This window comes from Mustela nigripes, chromosome 1, assembly GCF_022355385.1.
Source record: "Mustela nigripes isolate SB6536 chromosome 1, MUSNIG.SB6536, whole genome shotgun sequence".
Classification (NCBI taxonomy): Eukaryota; Metazoa; Chordata; class Mammalia; order Carnivora; family Mustelidae; genus Mustela; species Mustela nigripes.
In genome coordinates, this window is record NC_081557.1 from 220,469,955 (window position 1) to 220,492,637 (window position 22,683).

A 22,683-nucleotide genomic window follows, 5' to 3' on the forward strand; every position below is an offset into this window, starting at 1 on the left:
AATGTTTGGATGGTACTGGGAGGCATGTAGGCACCTGGAATCTGTCTTCAAGGAGCATGAAATTGAACTGATGAGGTAATTAATGCTTAGGTGTATGAAAAGTCACTTAGTGACACAGTAATGCAAACTAACAATACATTATGTCTTAATTGCCAAATGAGGAGGATAGCAGACATCACAGATACCCTGAGTAAATATATTACTAAAACTTGAGTAATCAAACCTGAGTGAATTTATATGGATTCCTCTCAGCTTTTTACATTACATTCTTTGGAATAAGGTGGGTTGTTCTACATAAATAAGCAAGGGCAGAAAACAATTCCATATAACATTTACTGAATAGTTCCTATGTGCTGGGCACAGGTGTATTACTTCATCTGAGCCCCCCAAATCCCATGAACGAGGCCCTATAATCCTCATTTCACAGAGGAGGAAACTGAGGCCAGAATAACTTGCTGATGTCCACATAGCTGGTAAGTACCAGCTGTACCACCAATGGCTGTATCACTCACTGATCCATTCTGCCTCTCCAGGACCCTCATTCTGAGGTGCACCAGAGAGGAATCTGGCCACAGAGAGCCAGCTTCTCACTGCAAATTTACTTTTACAGGGCCCCAATTAGTACACAGAAAGAGCTCATTTACTAAACGGGCTCTGAGTAATTGGCTAATGGGCTTTTGGTGAGTAGTGTCCTCCAGAGGGCTGTTTCCACAGCCTGATGCATTGGGCAGTCAAGCCTAAGGTTGTTTATCCCGCTCCAGGACAGCACAGCCCAGCACAGTAATGCTGCTGGAAAATGGTTCCCTATTGAAAACTCAAACTGGATCAACAGAGACTGGTTCTAGCTTCCAAAAAGCAACACTAGCAGCCCATCTAAGAGGTGCTGGATATCCTTGCCTATAAACTCAAGGAATTGGGGGTGGGGGGGGAATGGTTCTCTTTCATATATGGGTTAAAACAATGAGGACCTGGGTCTGGATTCCCCTAGACCACAGGCTCAGAAAGAAACCTGATGTCTGGTGAAGAATGCAAGAAGAAGAAGAAGTCAAGTCATTGACTTATGGCTCCGTGGTTCTGCTTGCCATGGCACTTAGATCTGCCACACAGGAAAAATGGTAATAGGTATAACCCAGCTGATACAGCTCACTGCTGTATCATCTCCTTGTGCCCTATTAGCTTCTGCTGTGAAATGGAGACAACAATGCCCACTGAGCATGGTTGTGGTGAGGAATCACTGGGCTGATAAATATAAAGTTCTTGGAATAGAACCTGGGCCCCACATACATTTGCTATCATCATTACTATTCTGCTACTATTGTTATGTGTGTTGGATTATATAGTGGAAAGAAAATGGGATTTAGAAAGGGTTTAAGTTCTAGTTCTTCCCTCTACTACTTGTAGGAGCTTAAACAAGTCACTTGACCTCTCTGCTAAGGGCTCCCATCTGAGATGAGGATAACCCTCAGAGGGATGTTTAAAGCACTAATAAAATTGTATCTGTCAATTTCATTTGTAAACTGTAAAGTCCCTTGTTCATTATTCTTATTCATGCCCCAAACCTGATCCTTCTATTGAATTCTCTCTCCTATTAACACAGTAGACATAGCTATAAATGTGGAAGTCATATTACACTCTTCCAATTAGTTGGCAATAAGATTTGATTCTTAATATCTCTGGTATCTGGTCCCTCCTTATCCCACTGCAATTTTCTTGAAAAGAAGGCTCTAGAAGCCTCCTAACTGGCCTCCCTGACTCTAGTCTTCAGTCTTCTGGAAGACTGTTCTAAAATGCAAACTCAGTCTTCTTATTCCCCTTCTTAAAACTTGCTAGTGGTTTCTCATTGCCTTCAGCATCAAATTGCAATTTATTAGCACATGGCAAGGAAAGTCTCCCATGACATGGCTTTTTACACACTTTTTACACACTTCCTCAGGGTTACCCTCGCCCTTTTGCCTTTATCAATGCTTGTGTCATACCAAATTAGATATAGTTCTCAGAACATGTCTTTTTCTTGTACTTTCTGGCCCTTTCTTCCTCATTATCTTCTATCTGCCCTTTAAGATTGTTCTAGCATTATCTACACTAAAGAAGGTCTGATGTTTCCTTTCCCCAGTACCCTTGCTGAGTCAGGAGTTTCCCTTCTGTGCTCCATGACATGCAGTATTTATTCTGATTGCATTGTTTTATAACTACTTTTTTTATGTATCTTTTTTTTCTTTATAATACAGAGGAACTCTTTGAGATTTTGATCTCATCCTACTTGTTTCCATATTTTTGGTGTCTTGGAAAAAAAAAAGCTTGATTGACTGAAAGAATAAATATTATATTCAATATAAAATTATAAAAATATCCAATAGAAATAAGATGATGTAGTCATCCTTCCAGAATCATTTCCAAGTTACTAAAGCACTCTGCTCCAGAAGAAGTTTACAAAGGAGACCATATTTGAGATGTATTATCACATGCGTGACCTTGGGTAAATGACACAGCCTCCCTAAGTCTCATTTTCCCTCTGCTTTAAGATGAGTATAACAAGAGTATCTACCCTGTTGTTGAAAAGGGCAAAAGAGATATGCATATAAAGCTCTTAAAACAGTGCTTGGTAGCCAGTAAGCATGAAGTAAATGTAAATTACTACTGTCTTATTAGCTTCAAAGTAGGGGTAAATTTACCCCATCTTTCATTCATGAAAGTTGTTCTTCATGGTGGTCAATGAAAAATTGTGTGAGGGAGGTGGTCTGTAGCTTTTCTGAACCTCAATGAAGTAACTCATAAATAGATTCATTAAAATTCTAATAAAGTCAATATTTATCAAGAAAAATAATGGAGTTCAAGGAACATAGAGTTCTACCATAAGCCAGAGGAAAACCAAAAAATCTGTTGACTCCATTCTCTCTTTGAATGATGGTTTTTTTTTTCTGTCTGTAGTTCATAGAAAAACAAAACTTTTCAGTTCTCTACTCTCTCTCCCTTTCTGCTGACACCTGTTAGGAATATTTTTGTCTTTTTAATTCTCAAACCAGAAAAGACTAACTGATATACGACAGACAGTGAGGTTAAATAAAAAGAGACAACTCGTTGGACCTGCACCTGTCAGTGACATGCTCAGTGTCAGGATACCTGTTCAGAATTCCTTTGGCACTTCATGGGCTATGGCCACCTACATGGCTGTGATCAACAGTCTTTCAAAGCATAGGTAGGACAGGGACAAAAATGGCTAATCTCTACCTCCTGTGCAGGGGTTTCAGGAAGATGACTTAGGAAGAGGGCAAAATAGGGTCTTGGAAAGAGCATGGACTTTGGAGGCAGATTGCTGGGTCTTCATCCTTTCTCTGACGACTGTTCTCTTGCTCACCTTGAACACACTTAACTTTGAACTTTATTTTCTTTATCCATATAATGGACATAATAACATCAGTCTTGCAGGGTTGCTGTGAACAACATGGTGTTTAGCAATATATCATAGCTGTCCCTTTTTCTGTGCGCCTGGCAGTATCAGGTGCCATCTTTGTACTCCTCTGTTGTTCTCCTTGAATCTAAAAAGCCTTGAGAGATAATGCCCTGGCTACATACTATGATTCATTGTTGAGAGCCTGGAGATAAAAACAGTTTAGGGACACTGTTGTTATAGTAAGTGAATGTTTCTCTGCCTTCCTCCCTCCCTTACCCTCTCCCCCTGACTTCTTCCGAACTCCTCTTTCCCTCTTTGCTTCCTCTTTCCTTTATTCCCCCTCCCCTCCCTCACTGTCTCTTTTCTGTTTCTCTCTTTTATTATCTCAATGCAGCTGTCACATAACGACCTGTGGTCAAAAACAAACAAACAAAAAACTCATCTTCTTGCATATTACTGATGGCATCATCAGCACCTCTAGGAAGCAGCAGTTACTTTTTTTCATCTGTCTCTAGGTATACATGTAATTTCGCAGTCAAAGTCTTTATTTCATCTATCATTATTGGTCCTGTATTCCTGAAGGCTGAGTCTGATATAATCCTGTAATACGATCCAAAGTCTCTTTTGATGCAAGACTATAGGTTCAAGGGGAATAAGAGGATCTTGGCATAAGACTCAGCCACTCCCTCACACTGCATAATGATCAGGCTAAGCTATCTTGTGTAAAATCTACTTCTAAATCCCAAGATATATCATTGTGCACTGTTTCGGGGTAGAGAAATAAAAAAGGTCCAAATTTCATGTAGACTCTTAGTTCAGAGAGAACCTTAGAAGGATTCTAGTGCCAATAGATCTGTAAAGAACTTCGGTTCTCAACCCATCATTGGATCATACGAACAATCTCAGAGACACATGTCTTGTTAATGCTTAAGAGGATTAGAGGCAAGGATAGAAACAGAACTCACGGCCCCAAATGGTACCACAGTGCTTGTAGCCTTGGGACAGGCCATTAAAAGTGATGTGTGGGTAGAGTTCCCACACTGATATGGCTCATACTTTCTCTTACTTAACTAGCTAGTGAATTATTACCTTTCAAGTTTTGACTCAAATGCCTATTTCCCCGGAAAGCTGTACCTGAAGTTCCCAGGAGAGTTAAGTGACCCCATTTTTTTGTTCCTTTAATGTCTTTTTGTATTTCCAAATCAGTTTGTTTTGAGTCTGTCTTCCCAATGAGACCATCAACTCCCGAAGACAGAAATTATGTGTTGTTTGTTGTTTGTTGCTGATTCACCACACCTAGCTTGGGAGTCTACATAATTGCTGCTCAGTGAATATTTGTTGAGTGAATAATGAACAGACTGTGCATCTCAAATATTTGGACCGGATGTAGAGTCACAGTCCTCACTTATGAAGGGAAACTGTTCATGCTCCCTTCTACCCCTGCCACTGCTGATGAATGAAGCCCAGCCTAAATTCATGTCAAATGCTCTCCTGTCTTTGCAGGGCTGCATGATTGAGCTGTTGCTATTCCTTTCGGGCATATTGGAAGGTTCTTTATGCAATAATGTTGGAGTCCCTAAAATTTAGGAGGAGAGATATTTCATGACCCTCATGCTGAGGTCTATAAAGAGTTTTATTTTCTGAATAAGTATTGATCGCAGCTTACAAAATACCGCAAACCTATATAATTAAAAAGAATGAGACCAGTCATTGGTGGGCAGTGCATAGCTAAGTGTAAGAGAAGACAAATTCTTCAGGTGCCTGCGATTTTATAATTGTACTTGCTTGGGAAGCTTATTAAAGCTTTGCAGGTGCAATGTTTCATCACAGAGTAGTGAACCTTTGAAAGATATGCATAATAAACAGAGTTTGAAATATGTTTTTATTCCAGGCCATATGGTCCTGTCTGGAGCTTTCCTGGATCTTTGGGTCAGTTCATTGCTGAAAGACGGGCTTGCAAGATCCGCCTCTCAGAGCAGCTGTCGGAGCCCTATCAGAACGAATCTGCTTTTGCATGATTATTTATTTTATGTGGGTCTCTGAAATGAGCCCAGCCTTGCTCAGTAGCTGAAATGTGCTGAGCGAAGTCTCTTCCCTGAACAGCTTGTGGCCACATCACCAAGCAGTGTCCTTCCTTGTCCTTAAAAAGCAGACTAGCGAGACTTGTACAATAGGCCAGGACAGGCAGTCTGGGTGAGGTGTACCCACCTGGGCTTGAGCTTGGTGCCAGCAATATGAACAGTTACACAGTAGCATTTTAAAGAGATGCCATTGTTTTTTCTTCTCTATTACTTACTTTCCTGTATCTCCTGACTTTAGGCCGGTTTAGTGGCCACTGTATACAAACACTTAAGTATTTTTGTGGTGTTAACTGTGGTGAGGATAATGCTAAGGCTTGCTTCCTCTTGTTTTATCATTAGCAAAAGGTGGCATTGACTCCTCTGAAGATAGCTTTTTTGAGGGGTATTTAATATAATTTATTCAACATTTATTATATATGTATAAGAATTTCAGTAACTGACGAGAGATGGTCCTTGTGATGACACAAAAATATTCTAGAGTACAAAATGAGCAGTAATTTGATCAGAGTGGAAGAAGAACTTTCTTCTTATTTGGATAAGATGAATTTAGAGCTGAGTTTTGTTACTGTGACCAAGAAAATAATCTCACCTTCTTGAGAGCTACCCTTTCTCTGTTCTTATACTGGTGACATTATATTCAGTATTCTATATTCATTTGTAGCATTCATACCTTTAAACAATATTCTATTAAACACCTACCCTTCACCAGGATAAGATCCATGAGCTTAATGCCCTCATGGAGTTTAAAGTCTGGAGTAGAAGACAGAAAATGAACAAATAGTTTCATGTCTTACTGATGTTACAACAGGGAAGTTAAGGGTGTTGACTGAGTGTGCAAATCAGAGAATATATGTGGGGGTTTTTCTCTTCTACTTGACTACTTCACATTGAGGGTAAGGTCTACATCAGAATTTCCTTTCCTCTATAAGAATGACTCTGCCTATAACAATAACTTGCATTTAGTAGATGCTTAATAAAATATTTTGTGGCTGTAAGGGAGGAATTAAAGAAAGAACTAAGAAGGAAGTGTTAATATTAGTCTATATGTTCAAGATTTGGTTTAAAAAATTATAGTTATAAAGCCCTAAATCAGTTTCAGAACAAAAGTACACATGATTTATTTATTTGTGTCCTCACAGGCAGTTATACTACTTTTAATCAGCCATAATGCTTATTTTTCCACTTTTAAAACCATAGAACCTAGAACTTAGCCTTTCACCTGTGTATGGAAAACCGGAACTCTGATAATTCTATTTGGAGCACCAGTCACTTTCTTTGAGGGCTATTCTTAGGTGGCTATAGTTATTAGAAATGGAATATTTCTATATACAAATAGATCAATATTTTTTTTAAGATTTTATTTATTTATTTGACAGATAGAGATCACAAGTAAGCAGAGAGGCAGGCACAGAGAGAGAGAGAGAGAGAGAGAGAGAGAGAGGAGGATAAAAACCAACACCACTATATCATACCCTAGGAAATAGGACCAGAGCAGCAGATAACAAGAGAGGGTGCAACCCTCCCCACCACCACCTGCTTCTGTCCTGGGCCTAAGTAAGTCAAGAAGCTCTGGGCCTGCTGTCAAATAGGATAAAGAGAGATTGACAGCAAAGTACATGCCTTGGCAAAGTGTGTTCCAAAGGGAAAGAATCCATGCTATCCTAATCACTCTAACTTCAGGAGTGCATGAAAGAGAGACCCCTACCTATGTAGGTCATAGCTTCATAACCTGGTCCCCCAGCAAAACCTGGGTCAATTACTGTCCTCTAAAATTGAGTGCTACTGTTTCTTACTGGGGACAAGTTTTTTTTTTTCTTTTTTTAATTAAATTAATTTATTTATTTTCAGAAAAACAGTATTCATTATTTTTTCACCACACCCAGTGCTCCATGCAATCCATGCCCTCTATAATACCCACCACCTGGTACCCCAACCTCCCACCCCCCTGCCCCTTCAAAACCCTCAGATTGTTTTTCAGAGTCCATAGTCTCTCATGATTCACCTCCCCTTCCAATTTACCCCAACCCCCTTCTCTCTAACTCCCCATGTCCTCCATGCTTTTTGTTATGCTCCACAAGTAAGTGAAACCATATGATAATTGACTCTCTCTGCTTGACTTATTTCACTCAGCATAATCTCTTCCAATCCCTTACATGTTGCTACAAAAGTTGGGTATTCGTCCTTTCTGATGGAGGCATAATACTCCATAGTGTATATGGACCACATCTTCCTTATCCATTCATCCGTTGAAGGGCATCTTGGTTCTTTCCAGTTTGGCCACCGTGGCCATTGCTGCTATAAACATTGGGGTACAGATGACCCTTCTTTTCACTACATCTATATCTTTGGGGTAAATACCCAGGAGTGCAATTGCAGGGTCATAGGGAAGTTCTATTTTTAATTTCTTGAGGAATCTCCACACTGTTCTCCAAAGAGGCTGCACCAACTTGCATTCCCACCAACAGTGTAAGAGGGTTCCCCTTTCTCCACATCCTCTTCAACACATGTTGTTTCCTGTTTTGTTAATTTTGGCCATTGCTCCAGCTCTTTGAAGAATACCGGTGGAATTTTGATCAGAATGGCATTAGAAGTATATATTGCTCTAGGCAGTATAGACATTTTAACAATGTTTATTCTTCCGATCCAAGAGCATGGAATGGTCTTCCATCTTTTTGCGTCTTCTTCAATTTCTTTCATGAGTGTTCTGTAGTTTCTCAAGTACAGATCCTTTACCTCTTTGGTTAGGTTTATTCCCCGGTATCTTATGGTTCTTGGTGCTATAGTTAATGGAATCGATTCTCTAATTGCCCTTTCTGTGTTTACATTGTTAGTGTATAAGAAAGCCACTGATTTCTGTACATTGACTTTGTATCCTGCCACGTTGCTGAATTGCTGTATGAGTTCTAGTAGTTTGGGGGTTGAGATATCACCTTACACCAGTTAGAAGTTTTTTGGTTTTGATCCTGAATCTTTCCTGTAGTAATAGAAGGGGATTTTGAAAGGGGTGGAGAGGACTTGAGAAATTTCCCTACACTGTAAGTACTAGATTTTTGCTGTTAGGGTATTGATTTAGGGTATTGATGTTATAGGTGCTTATCCAGTTTATGCTCTCCATGGTCTGATTATGTTCCCATTGTGGCTTTGAGCCTTGCATGTCACCTACAGTCTTGGTTTACAATCTTTCCATTCCATTCTGATAGAAGGACTGTGGACTTTGGAGTCAGACTGCCTTAGTGTTCATTTCCAAATTCTCCCTCTTCAGCTGTGTGATTTTGGTCAAATTATGTCTACAGAAAGTATCATCTATGGTTGTATCAGGTCAAGGATATAGAATATTTCTGGTCCTCCTGCTCAATTTCCCTTTCCAGCTTATTTTTAAATATTTGACTACCACAAGGCTTGTGCCAATGTCTTATTTTCTTAGTCTCCAAATTGTGTTTGACAACCACGATTTCAATTACCTCTTTTACTTGATGACTCCAAAATTCACATTTCCATTTCAGACTTTACTCTGACTTTTTTCAATTTTTCATTTGGAGATTAAAAAAAAAAAAAAACAACCCCCCCCCAAAAAAAACCCCTAAAGTCATCACAACCAAAGCTTGATTCATTATCTTCTCTGCCTTTCCTCCAAAACTTGTCTATGCCCAGTATACCTGAACTCAGAGACTGATAATGATATCCTTTAAATCGTGTTATCTTTGCTACCTTATCTCCTTCCCCACTGAGCTCCAGTGAATTGTTCAATCCAGTTGATTTTATCTGAATATCTATTTAATCCATCTAATTCTCTCTTGTCTTCACTACTCACACCACCTCAGACCAAGCTCCCATCATCTCCCTCATGCTTTACTGCAATCACTCTTAAATACTCTCTTGGATTCCATTCTTGCTACACTCAAATTTATTCTCCACAGAGGTCACCGTCTTCTAAAAATGCAAATTAGCTAAAGTCACTTCCTTGCTTAAACTCCCTCAATGACTTTTAATGTGGTTGGGATAAAGATCAAAATCCTTGAAATCTTTATAAGGAACTACATGTCCCCTGCCTTATGGCTCTCTCTCCTCTCTTTCCATTATTTTTTTTTCCCTTCAGCTTTTTTGAGATATAATTAAAATATAATATGGTGTAAGTTTAAGGTAAACAGTGTGTTGATTTGATACATTTATATATTGTGAAATGATTCCCCTTGTAACATTAGCTAACACCCTCCGTCACCTCACATAGCTGTTTATTTTTTTGTGGTGAGACGATTTAAAATCTACTCTCTTAGCAACTTTCAAAGTTCATAATATAGTATAATTGTCAAACTAACTATAAATACCACATAGTACATTAGATCCCCCAAATTATTCATCTTATAACTGAAAGTTTGTGCCCTTTGAGTAATCTCTCCCCAGCCCTTGGTAACCACTGTTCTATTCTCTATTTCTATGAATTCTTGATAAGTCTCTATGATCCATTGAACCACCTTCCGGGAGTTCCTTAAATATGCTGTGAAGTTTCCCATGTCTGATCTTGCACATACGTGGTTCATTTTTCTTGGGTTTCTCTTGTCCTTGTTCATCTAGTGAAGTGGACACCTGTCATGTTTTCTGGCTGCCTAGCACCTGTTGAACACCCTGGCTACATCTGAGAGTTTTGTCTGGCCCAGGTAAAGAACGATATTCTCCAGGTTTTGTCAGGGCAGGGCACACACATGTGATCTAGTCTCTGCCCATCAGACTTATCCACGTGAGAAGATAATATGAAAGTGAACAGCTTGAGGCAGGCAGAACCTATCGTGCTGGTGAGCAAAGCAGCATGGGTATCCCCCTTTTGAGAATGACTGGTTATAAGGTGTAGCTTCTGGTGCAGAAGCTTCTGGCTGGTCTGCTTGCAGGAAGTTAGTTCTTGGCAGCAGTATTCTGCAGGACTTAGTGCCCATTGTGTCAGTAGCCGTTAAGGAACTTTCTTCCTTCCACCAGTTCTGTGTTGTGTTTTTGGCTGGTCCTGAAAGCTTTGTTTGAGTCTGCTTTTCCAACTTGACCCTTCTATGCTTCATCAGGCAAGGTCAGTTTCTGTCATTTACGGTTATGAGAGAACCCTGGCTGATGGCAGTAGATAACCCCAATGAATGCTGAGCTCTCAGCTCTAGTTTGCTCCAGGAGATGGCTCCATTCCCCTTCTTCTCCCACCCTTGCTGACTGAGCTAGATGGTCCCACTACAGGGGTCAGGACTCAATGGAGTATTGTGGCTCAGCATGCAGCCTCTGGTTATCTCTCTTGGATTCCGACCCCAACTCTTTCCCTTACTTGCTGTATGAATCTTGTAAATCTTACCTCACCTCTCCATGCATTAATTCCCTTATCTGTAAAATGGGGACAATAATAGTATCTATCTCATAGGTTTATGGTAAAGAGGAAATGAGTTCAGCGTACACAAAATGCTGGAATCAGTGCCTAAATGCTCAATAAATGTGAGCTGATACGTTGTTCTTTCTCACAGTTCCCATGTCTTTCCTTCCATAATACTCTTCACAGATTGTAATTAAAGGCTCACGGGGTGGTAATTGGATTAAGATATGTCTTCCACATGCGCTGTTAAGCTCTATAAGAAGAGGGGTTGTTTATTTTGCTCTCCATTATATTCCCAATTGCTAGCACAATATATATTTATTTAATAAGTGTGGGGTGGCTGTTGTAGGATCCTGGAAACACTGAGCGATGTGGTCCCCACCTCCCAGCACACTGAGGCCAGGAGGCTTCTGCAGCATCCGGTGTTCCCGGGGGTCTGCCCCCCTCCCCCAAGGTCCTTGTCTTTAGTGATTTATTTTTTGTGACCCACAACTGACCCTTTCCCACAGAGCACAAACCCTGGCCCAGATGCTGCTCTTTCCCTTGATGCCCTGATTTCTCTGGTTCTCAGCACTGAACATTTTTTGCTGACTCTACACCCTCTGAAAGCTGTTTGAAGCCAGATGGGAGGCAGAGATAAAACAGGTTTCAGTCATTGCCCTTCCAGAGAGAAGAAACAACCATACCATACCAACAAGTAGAATGTGTTGAGTGTTTACTATAAACTTAGTATTATTCACAGGTTTATATGTATTAATTTATTTAATACTATAATCCTCATAAAAAGATTTTGTTAGCCCCATTTTACAGAAGGGGAAAGTCCTGGAAGGAAAGTAAGAAGGGGAGGAAGGAAGAAGGAAAAGGAGAAGGAAGGAAGGTTTTCTGGTAGAAGAGAGTTTCATTTTTTTCTTTTCTTTTCTTTTTTTTTTTTAATTTTATTTGAGAGAGATTGAGTGGAGGAGGGGCAGAGGGAGAAGCAGGCTCCTACTGAGCAGGGAGCCAGATGTAGGGCTGGATTCCAGTCCCAGGACCCTGGGATCATGACCTGAGCTGAAGGCAGATGCCTAACCGACTGAGCCACCAGGCATCCCTAGAAGAGAGTTTCACTTGCTCAGAACTTTGGGTTTCATAAGAACTTATCTATTTCACAGAGGTAACTGTGAAAGTAATACTGATGGAGACATTATAGAAGGTGATACTGAGTGTATACCTATCCACAGATCAGTTTTATAGCTAAATAAAAATATATTTTTTAATACCTTTCAACTGCTTGCTGTTGGGGCCTTTTTTTCTCCCAAATCTAATGTAAGTAACAGGAACAATACAGATAATTAAGAAATCCTTACAGTGTATTTCTGGTTAATTGGCATTTTCCTATAAAATATTTAAAACTTAGCTTCTGGTTTTCAGGTTCTTTTTTCAGAGAGTCATAGGTTTTGTTACTAGGAGTTCCTATGTGCAGGTGGGACCTCCTGTGTTGGGATTATTTGAGCCTTTTCACAGATGCTGTCTAGCCATTGATACTCACCTGGAGTTAGGGTGGGGGGCTTAGTGTGCATTTTCTATGTTTAGAACTTCCTGGTGTTGTTCTACCTTATTTTATTTATTTATTTATTTTTCCGAAGAAAGGGAAAGACAGTGAGCCAGTTCCCTTGCAGGCACTCTTATCCTGCTAAAGCTGTCCTCCAGTTATGGGCCTCTGTGTAATTCATCCAAGCTCAGAGAAACACATTTGCAAGGTTGATGGGGGCAATTGCCAGAAAATCTGCTTCAAACTGTGTCCTGGGAAGGATTTCTCTCTCTTTGGCCTTGAGAAAAGGTTCTCACAAGCTCTCAGCTAGATCAGGTGGGTGATTTGGGACTTGGAGCCCCGTTGGCAACTACTCTACAAAGAGTATGGTACATGATCTGGTGCTGCTGTAACAAATTACTATAAACGTGCCTTAAAACAACATTTATTCTCTCACAGTCCTGGAGGCCAGAAATCTAAAATTGAGGTGCCAGTAGGACTGATTCCTTCTGGAGGCTCTGAGAGAGAATCTGTGCCATGCTTGTCCACCAACTTCCAGTGGCTGTCTTGGCATTCTTTGGTTTCCAGACTTATCATTCTAATCTCTGCCTGTTTCTTCACATTACCTTCTTCCCTGTGTGTCTTCTCCCCTTCTCTTCTCTTCTAAGGACATTGGTCATTGCATTTTGGACTCAACATTATCTAGGATGATCTCATCATGAGATCCTTTTCTCTTTTTTTAAAGTTTTATTTATTTAACTAATCTCCACATTCAATGTGGGGCTCCAACTCATAACCTGGAGATCAAGAGTTGCATGCTTTTCTGACTGAGGCAGCCAGGCACCCCTCTCATCTCGAGATCATTTTTAACTACATTTACAAAATCCCTTTTTCCAAGTAAGTTCACATTCACGGGTTTTGTATGGATAGATCTTCACGGGGAGACACCAGTCAACCAGTTACACATGGTGAATTGGGAAGGTGTCTCATGATCCACTTGACTAAGGTGAGGCTTTGATTAAGTGGTGATGACAGGCATTTGGCACTCTTGAACTTGCAGGATTCCCACTTTGATCTCTCAGTGGTTTCCTATTTCTGAAAGGTAGGGTGGCCTGGCCTGCACACTGTGGTGTCTTTTGGCATAGGGCATCTCCGGCTATGAGTGTTGAGGGGCTGAGGGAGTCATCTACATTTATAACCTTGAGAGGGATACCTCTGTTCAAAAAATTGTAGTGGACTATTAGAGCTTATTCTAGGCTTAGTAGTCTCAAACTGGACTGTTTGTGAAAATGTAACAATCACTCAGGTTGTTTATTAAAACAGAAATTCTCAGATCTCAACCTAGTTTGCTCAGAGCTGCCATAAGAAAATGCCACCAACCAAGTGGCTTAAACAACAGTGATTTATTTTCTTGCAGGTCTCTAGAAGCTGGAAGTGTAGGATTGAGGTGTCAGCAAGTTTGATTTCTCCTGAGCTTTCTCCTTTTGGCTTTCAGATAACCAGTTTCTCACTGTGTCCTCATTGGTCTTTCTCTGTTCATACATACCTCTGGTGACTTCTCTCTTCTTAGAAGGACACCAGTCCCATTGGATTAGGGCCCACCCTAACAACTTCATTTTAACATAATCACCTATTTATTTATTTATATTTTTCCAGTGTTCCCATATTCATTGTTTATGCACCACACCCAGTGTACCACGCAGTATGTGCCCTCCTTAACACCCACCACCAGGCTCACCCCATCTCCCACCTTCTCCCCTCCAAAACCCTTAGTTTGTTTCTCAGAGTCCACTGTCTCTCATGGTTTGTCTCCCCCTCCAATTTAACTTAATCACCTCTTTAAAATCTTTATGTCCACATAAGGTCATATGCTGAGGTACTAGGGGCTGGGGCTTCAACAATATGGATGTTGGGGCTATAATTAGCTGTATTTATTGGGGCTATATGAGCTATAATTAGCTCATAACACTACCCAAGAGATCTGATTTTAGTTGGTCTGTTGTGGGGTTAACACATTTTTTTTTTTTTAGCTACGCCCTAGGTAATTCCGAGTGGTTCAGGTGGTCAGAGTCAACACTGAGAAACAATGCCCTGCTGGATTAGTAATTATACTGATGATTGCTTTGACTCCATATTTTTTCATCAGCCCAGTTCTTCTATGTGCTACATATTCAGCAATAAGTTAATGTAAATAGAAAATACTTCATGACCCTTTGCAGACACTCCTCAAGACTGCTCTGCAACTTCTGTCTTTGTCTTTGATCTGTTCCCATTCTATGTCAGAGACTTCAAATCTGAGCTTGTTTTGCGTCCTACCTTTTGGACTTGTTACGATATTGACTTAGCCACATACTACTTAAGGTTTTTGACTCAGACCTATGCTATTAGTATTTTCCATATCTGGGATCAGATTTGCTACCCAAAGTAAATCCCAGGATGTACCTGTTCAACTAACATCTTAAAAGTTTAAGAGCTTGGAAACCTGAAATTCAGGGTTGTAGGGGTCTCTGAACTGCTTCCTGGGATGCAGGAAAGCAGGAAGCCGCAGTGACCTTGGGATGTCACCCTGGAGAAAGAAAGGAGTTTCTTAACTAATGTAAGAAGCCCTGTTCTCAGATTTATACAGTCAATCTATGCCTCTCCCTTTGTCCTTACACTTTCTTAGACTTAAGTTTGTCCTTCTGACTCCTCTTCCCCTTTTACATTATCCCAGATACTCATTTAAACCCAGTTTTGATTTCATCAAAGTATCTGGATTGGTGGAGAGAGGGCACATCAAAATATATTTTTACTTTGGGTTCTGTATTCTCCTAAGGGCTGGCCAGAGAAGAAAAGGACATGGTGAGGTATTGTGCTGGGGTCCATGCTATCTCATTTAATCTTTATAGCAGCCCTAGGAGTAGATATTCGTGTCTAGATTGTACTCATGAGAAACTGGAGGCCCCCTCTGCATCTCAGATTCAAACCCAAGTGATGGTTTCCTTACTCAAATTTGCCACATCATTTTTTATGGGTTCCTGAACCTTGAAGATATTTCAAGTTTATCTCTACAATATAAACATAGTGACATGGATATTTTATAGCCTGTCTGACAGTTCTAATAACTGATTTCTTTGTGGGTCTGTTTCTGTTGTCTGTTGAGTTTGCTGGTTTTCTAATTGTCATTGTTTTCCCATGCCTTTCTGGTTATTTTTGTTTTGTTTTGTTTTTTAAAGATTTTATTTATTTATTTATTTATTTATTTTGAGAGAAAGAGAGAGAGAGTGAAAGAGTGGGATAGTGGGGGAGGCAAAGGGAGAGGAAGAAGGAGAAGTAGACTTCCCACTCAGTGCGGAGCCTGATCAGGCTCATTCCTTGGACAGTGAGGTCATGACCTGAGCTGAAGTCAGATTCTTAACTGACTGAGCCACCCAGGTACCCCTGTTTCTGTTGTCTGTTGATTTTGTTGGTTTTCCAGTTGTCATTGTTTTCCCATGTCTTTCTGGTTATATTGGATAATGAGCTGATGATTATACTTAAAAATATTTGTGCTAATGGTTGAAGGTTTAGAATATGGGTATTTCCTTTCAGAAAGTATTTAAATGTGCATCTTCCAGGCACCTGGGTGACCCCAGACCCCCTCTATCCGACTTCTGGACTTTACATTTTCTGAACCCTCAGATGGCTTGAGACTTTCAGTGACTTCTTTTCTTCTGGCTCACCCTTCCCCTGAGGGATTAGTCTTTGGAGATCTTAGTTTTATCTGTGTGGGGTCTCAGATTTCCTGTTATGTATCTCTGGGCTTTGACACTTAGCCTCACATCCCGGGAAATAGGAAAAGATTTGGATTTCCTAAGGCCGGAAAACTCCCTGAAGTGAAAGTAGCTGCCATGCCTAGCAATCTTCATTTCTTCATTTTGCTTTGGCCTAGTAATTCCCTATGAAATTGTCAGCTTTTCATTGTTTTGAAGGTCTGCTTTTAAAATTCTATGCATCATGCTTACTTGTTTTCATTATGAGGACTTGCTCAAATAATGTCATCTGCCATTACCAGAACATAGAAATCTAGGTGCTTCTATTTTTTCTTCTCACTCCTTCCTGGGGTTTTCTCTCCGTCATTTTTCTACTGTGCGACTGCTGCCTAGAACACTGTTTGGAACCTTTCCACTGGTTCTCACCACAGCAGCTTAGGTCTGTAGATGAGTCATTTGTTTGATAGTTGAACTATTTTGCCATAGTCATGGATGTCTTATATAGTCCTAGGTAATTCTGAAAACAAAGGCTATCTCTGTTTATAAATTGTTGGGAAAAAAATCCCAGTGAAGCCAAGTGCCCAATTGTTAGCCTTTTGTAATGTGACAAACACTGGCAAAACATGGCACTTCATAAAGCAATATATGAGAAGATTCTGCTCAGCATTATGAAATAATGAGCTTCTAAAATAGGTGTATATCTCTGTGTATGTGTACATGTGTGTGTAGTAAAGAATTGGGTTTTGTCCAAATAACAACTTGGTCTTTGTCCTCAGCTTTTGGGGGGAAAATCTATGTCATACTTGAAGGAATGTTCTTGTTAAGGGTGGGGGCTATTAACATCAGAAAGACCAACAATATGATTGAAGGTGGGGTTTGAGGTAACATGGTATCACTTGGCTTGGAGTCTAAGTTCATCCACATGGACAACCAAGTAATCCATCATGCCAGTGTAAGTAAGTCACCATAAAAACTCTGGACACTGAAGCTCAGGTAACCTTCTCTGCTTGGCAGTGCTCTGATGAAAGGCTATTCCCTCAACCTTCTCAGTTTGGCTAAAACTGGGCAGTGTGTGTGTGTGTGTGTGTGTGTGTGTGTGTAGAACAACTCTGGCACAGGGTTCTTCTAATTAGAACAGACTTTACTATATTAGCAAGTCTTAGACATTTTTGCCTTGCATCTTTTATGCAACATACTGACTGTGAGGCTTTTCCCACTGGCCTTTGTGTCCCAAACCAAACTCTGGCTCTGTATGTTTTTAATTTTTATCCCAGTGTGTTTGTACCCACCCATAGTCCCTGCCAGTTTGTGTATACTTCGCCTGCTACTCTGGTTCAAGATAGAAAGTGAACACGCAGAAGTTATTTTTCCCTTCTCAGATGTGGGACCTCGTAAATCACACTTTCTGTTCTTGAGGAGATTGGAAGAGGAGAGGCATGTAGGCTCTAGCATGGTTTTGTCATTTTTCCCTGTGGTAGCACAACAAGAAGGATTCCAGCCGGCCAGCTCCTCAGCCCTAACCACGTAATTCTCTATTTGAATGTTCCTGCAATGAAAATGCAGAGACACCCACAGTGTCACTGGGGCAGTTTAGTACCTGCCGCTGAACTCCTGGCAGTTAACAATGAACTTGTCAGCGTCTCCCTTTTGTTCCCTTGCAAGCAGGCTAGGCATCATTTTTATCCCCTGGTTGAGCATATGAATCAATCCTTTGTGCGTGTTCCGTGGTACTGTGCATGTTTGCAGAAGCTGTCTGGCTTTCTACCTGGCAGGCTTTTGTGTTGGGCAGTAGTTCTGCAAATGAGAAAAAAGCTATGCAAGATTCTCCCATGTCTCCACACTGAATTCTAAGGCAGTCAAAGGAGATAGTTGTTTTCTGACCTGGTACTTGGTTTTGGTTATTTTAATTCTGAGATATATGCCATGTCAAACTCAAGTTAGTTATAAAATTATTTTTAAGAATTGGTATTTTGCGGGGCACCGGGGTGGCTCAGTGGGTTAAGTCTCTGCCTTTGGCTCAGGTCATGATCTCAGGGTCCTGGGATCAAGCCCCACATAAGGCTCTGTGCTCAGCAGGGAGTCTGCTTCCTCCAATCTCTCTGCCTCCTCTCTGCCTACTTGTGATCTCTGTCTGTCAAATAAATAAGTAAAATCAACAACAACAAAAAAAGAATTGGTATTTTGCAATTGTGGTTGACAGAGAGGGGAGGAGACACAAGTGGAAATGTGGACAAGTAGAAGAAGGAGTATCTAGGGGCGCCTGGGTGGCTCAGTGGGTTAAAGCCTCTGCCTGCGGCTCGGGTCATGATCCCGGGTCCTGGGATCGAGCCCCGCATTAGGCTCCCTGCTGAGCAGAGAGCCTGCTTCCTCCTCTTTCTCTGCCTGCCTCTCCACCTACTTGCAATCTCTGTCTGTCAAATAAATAAATAAAATCTTAAATAAATAAATAAATAAATAAATAAATAAATCTTAAAAAAAAAAAAAGAAGAAGGAGTATCTATACAGGGTTTAATTCCTACGAAGCTTGATGTGCTCGAATGTTATATGTTTCATTTTCCAATCATACTTTATTTAAAAAGAGCCAATCTAGTTTGGCTGAATTCCTGCCTTGAGGCCATTCATAAGGCACTCTCTAAGTACAGCATTTTGCATGCCTCCATGCACAAAGGTAGAGGGATTAGGCACCAATTAACTGCTCAGGAAACTTTTGTCTATGGAGTATCAGTAGTTAAATAAATAAATAAATAAATAAATAAATTCCAAAATGATTCAGAATGTACACATGTGTCATGGTTTATGGATATAGTTCCTCTAAGAGATCCCCAAAGTACAGATGTACAAAGAAAAAGGTAGAGTGGATCTTGCTTTGCTAATGCTAGAGGAGTCATTGTGGTTGAGAGCGACCCCTAATACTGTTAAAATTTAGTATATCATACGAAGGCTCATTTTCACCCAATTTATTTAGGAGTATGTCTATCTTATAGGGAAACTTGTCTTTTTATTTAATTTCTGTATTGGGAAATAGATTTTAGTGCATCCCATATATGGAGTTTACTTATTCTGGTTTTAAAAGAAATGTTCAATGCAACAATTCATGCGACCCCAGAGGTTTTTCTTTCCTCCCCCCCACCAACTTGAAATATTAAATTAAAATACTAATTAATAAATATTAATGCAAAAGTAATATTAGTAAAGTGCTTAAAATACTAAAAAATGAGTTAAATTTCCTACCATGATAGAAATCAGTGTAAAGCCACTTAGAAAATTCTCCATATTTTGACATCTTACTATAGGAGTTCCTGGATGAGATTTAGGGTATCCACAGTTCCATCCATGTCATTAAATGGTAAGATTGCATTTTTTTGGTGGCTGTGTAATATTCCATTGTGTGTGTGTGTGTGTGTGTGTGTGTGTGTGTGTGTATGTGTGAGTATGTATATATGTATATACCATGTTTTTTTTTTTTTATCCATTCATCTTTTGGTGGACATCTGGGCTCTTTCCATAGTTAGGCTATTGTGGACATTGCAACTATGAATATTGGGGTACATGTGCCCCTTCTTTTCACTACATCTGTATCTTTGGGGTAAATACCCAGTAGTGCAATTGCCAGGTCATAGGGAAAGTCTGTTTTTCACTTTTCGAGGAACCTCCATACTGTTTTCCAGAGTGGCTGCACAAGCTTGCATTCCCACCAGCAGTGTAAAAGGGTTCCCCTTTCTCTGCATCCTGGTCAGCATTTGTTGTTTCCTGTCTTGTTAATTTTAGCCATTTTGACTGGTGTAGTGTAGTAGTTTTGTAGTTTTGTAGTTTTGATTTGTATTTCCCTGATGCCTAGTGATGTTGAACATTTTTCTATGCTTCTGTTGGCCATTTGTATGACTTCTTTGGAGAAATATCTTTTCATGTTTTCTGCCCATTTCTTGACGGGATTATTTGTTTTTTGGGTGTGGAGTTTGATAAATTCTTTGTAGATCTTGGATACTAGCCTGATAAGACATTTACAAATAACTTCTCCATTTCTGTAAGTTGTCTTTTGGTTTTGTGGACTATTTCCTTTGATGTGCAAAAACTTTTTATCTAGATGAAGTCCCAAAACTTCATTTTTGCTTTTGTTTCCCTTGCCTTTTGTCTCGCTTGGAGACCTGTTTAGCAAGAAGGTGCTGCAGCTGAGGTCACAGAGGTTGCTGTCTATGTTCTCCCCGAGGATTTTGATGGATTCCTGTCTCACATTTAGGTCTTTCATCTATTTTGAGCGTCTTTTTTTGTATGGTTCAAAAAATGGTCCAGTTTCATTCTTCTGCATGTGGCTATCCAATTTTCCCAACACCATTTGTTAAAGAGGCTGTTTTTTTCCCCATTGGATATTCTTTCCTGTGTTGTCAAAGATTAGTTGACTATAGAGTTGAGTGTCCATTTCTAGGTTCTCTAGTCTGTTCCATGGATCTATGTGTCTGTTTTTGTGCTGGTACCATACTGTCTTGATGATTACAGCTTTGTAATATAGCTTGAAGTCCGGAACTGTGATGCCACCAACTTTGGCTTTCTTTTTCAACATTCCTCTGGCTATTTGGGATCTTTTCTTACAAATTTTAGGATTAATTGTTCTAGACCTGTGAAAAAAGTTGATGGTATTTTGAGAGGGATTGCTTTGAATATATTGATTGCTCTAGGTAACATAGCATTTTCACAATATTTGTTTTCCCAATCCATGAATATGGAGTGTTTTTCTATCTCTTTGTGTCTTCCTCAATTTTTTTCACGAGTGTTCTATAATTTTCAGAGTACAAATCCTTTTCCTCTTTGGTGAGGTTTATTCCTAGTATCTTATGGTTTTTGCTGCAATTGTAATTGGGATAGATACCTTAGTTTTTCTTTCTTCTGTTTCATTCATTGTTAGTGTGTGTAATGCAACTGATTTCTGTGCTTTGATTTTATATCCTGCCACATTGCTGAATTCTTGTAAGAGATCCGGCAATTTTGGGGTGGAGCCTTTTGTGTTTTCCACACAGCATATCACGTCATCTGTGAAGAGTAAGAGCTGAGCAGTGTCTTTAATGAATATAATTCTAGGTACTAGGGAGAAACTCTGTGTGTGTATGTGTTTCTTTGTGTATGAAAAGTAGTAGATATTGAAAAAGACATTTATTGAGTAAATGAATGGATGAATAAAATATTCATCAAAATGAATGAATAACCAAAGAATTAGAATGATATGTAATTTAACTTCTTGAATGGAACCCCTACTTGGTGAAAAGAGAAAATTGGAAAAGAGAATTGAGAGGTTTTTTTTTTTTTTTTTTCCTGTGATCCTCTGCAAGAGAAAGATCTAGTTGTCAGCAATTTTGTATGTTCACGAAAAACTTCCCAAAGATATAATTTTTCTCCTTTTTTTTCTTTCCTTTTCTCTCTCTCTCTCTTTTTTTTTTATTAGCTATCCAGCTTGATAAAGTCAATTGCAAAATATATTGTGTATGGTCTCTTCTGGATAATTTTGAGTGGATCCAAGGGTATAGCAGCCGGTTTGGTCTCTTCCATGTTGATTTTGAGGATCCTGCTAGACCTCGAGTGCCTTACACATCTGCCAAGGAGTATGCCAAGATCATCCAAAACAATGGACTAGAGGGAGCATCCATAAAAGATGGCTGACCCACATCTCCTGGAGAAGAGGACTCTGGTTTTGGAAAAGAAAATCCGCTTTGGTGATCTTTTAGACAATCTCAAATTGCCTTTGTAATCATCTCCTACCAGCTGATCCGTGATTATGAAGTCTGAATATGGAATGCCTGGGGATGTATTTAATGATAGCCTTTACTCTATTTGCATTTGGATCAATGAGGCTTTAAAAAAAAAAAACCAGAATAAAAAAAACACTGAAATTGATTTTTATATTAAGAAACAGATAGACTTGAAAACTTCAATTTAAATCCTTAGAATTTTTCTAGAAAAAAAATAATGCAAAATTCATAAATATAGTGTGTTCATGATTTGCAGCTCTAATAGCAAGATCACATATAAGAATACTTATTTATGAGCCTAGCTTTTCTGGTTATGTCAGCTTTGTTTTGCAGATCCATTTTCATGTGGTCCAAAATTCTTCTACTGTTTAATCTAGTATAAAAAATCAAAATTAAATGTTAGTCACATTATATAGTTATGCATTCTATTCAACAAAGGGATTAATTGATGGCACGTTTAATAAAATGGATTTGTTGATGTATTTGGCACATATTTTCTCTATGCATGAGCAAGTATATCTTTCTCTTGCCTGATGAATTATTTTTGAAAAATAATATATTAATAAAACAAATTAGACTCTGAATGAGAGAAAAAGTATTTGAGTGGATGTTTAGCAAAAACAGGATTCCTACTCCAGAGTGACACCAAATGAAAGGCAAAATAATAAGTAGGGCATGGTCTCTACTTTTGGGTATTTTTTTAAAGTTTAAGATCTATAACAACATTGATGACTCCCAGGAAATACATGCATAACTTGAAAGTCCTACATGAGTGTGAGATGTCTGCACATATCTGAGATGTATATGGGGTTGGATTGGAGTTGAATATTTTATTGAGCTTCCTCAGTTGGGGTCAGTGGTAGATGTAGGGTTTCCTCTGGATGTAATGTTTCT

At 39.5% G+C, this 22,683-nt stretch overlaps 1 protein-coding gene across 1 annotated transcript in view; it reads left to right on the forward strand.

Annotated features, from left to right (window-relative positions):
• The window catches only part of LOC131999978 (cytosolic beta-glucosidase), a 165,030-nt gene extending 142,657 nt beyond the window's left edge, over positions 1–22,373 (forward strand). The window contains exon 10 of the mRNA XM_059373317.1: positions 21,486–22,373. Within this exon, the coding sequence (XP_059229300.1) occupies positions 21,486–21,700 (215 nt within the window). The 3' untranslated portion in view covers positions 21,701–22,373. The remainder of the gene's footprint in view (positions 1–21,485) is intronic.
• Positions 22,374–22,683: the final 310 nt, after the last annotated feature.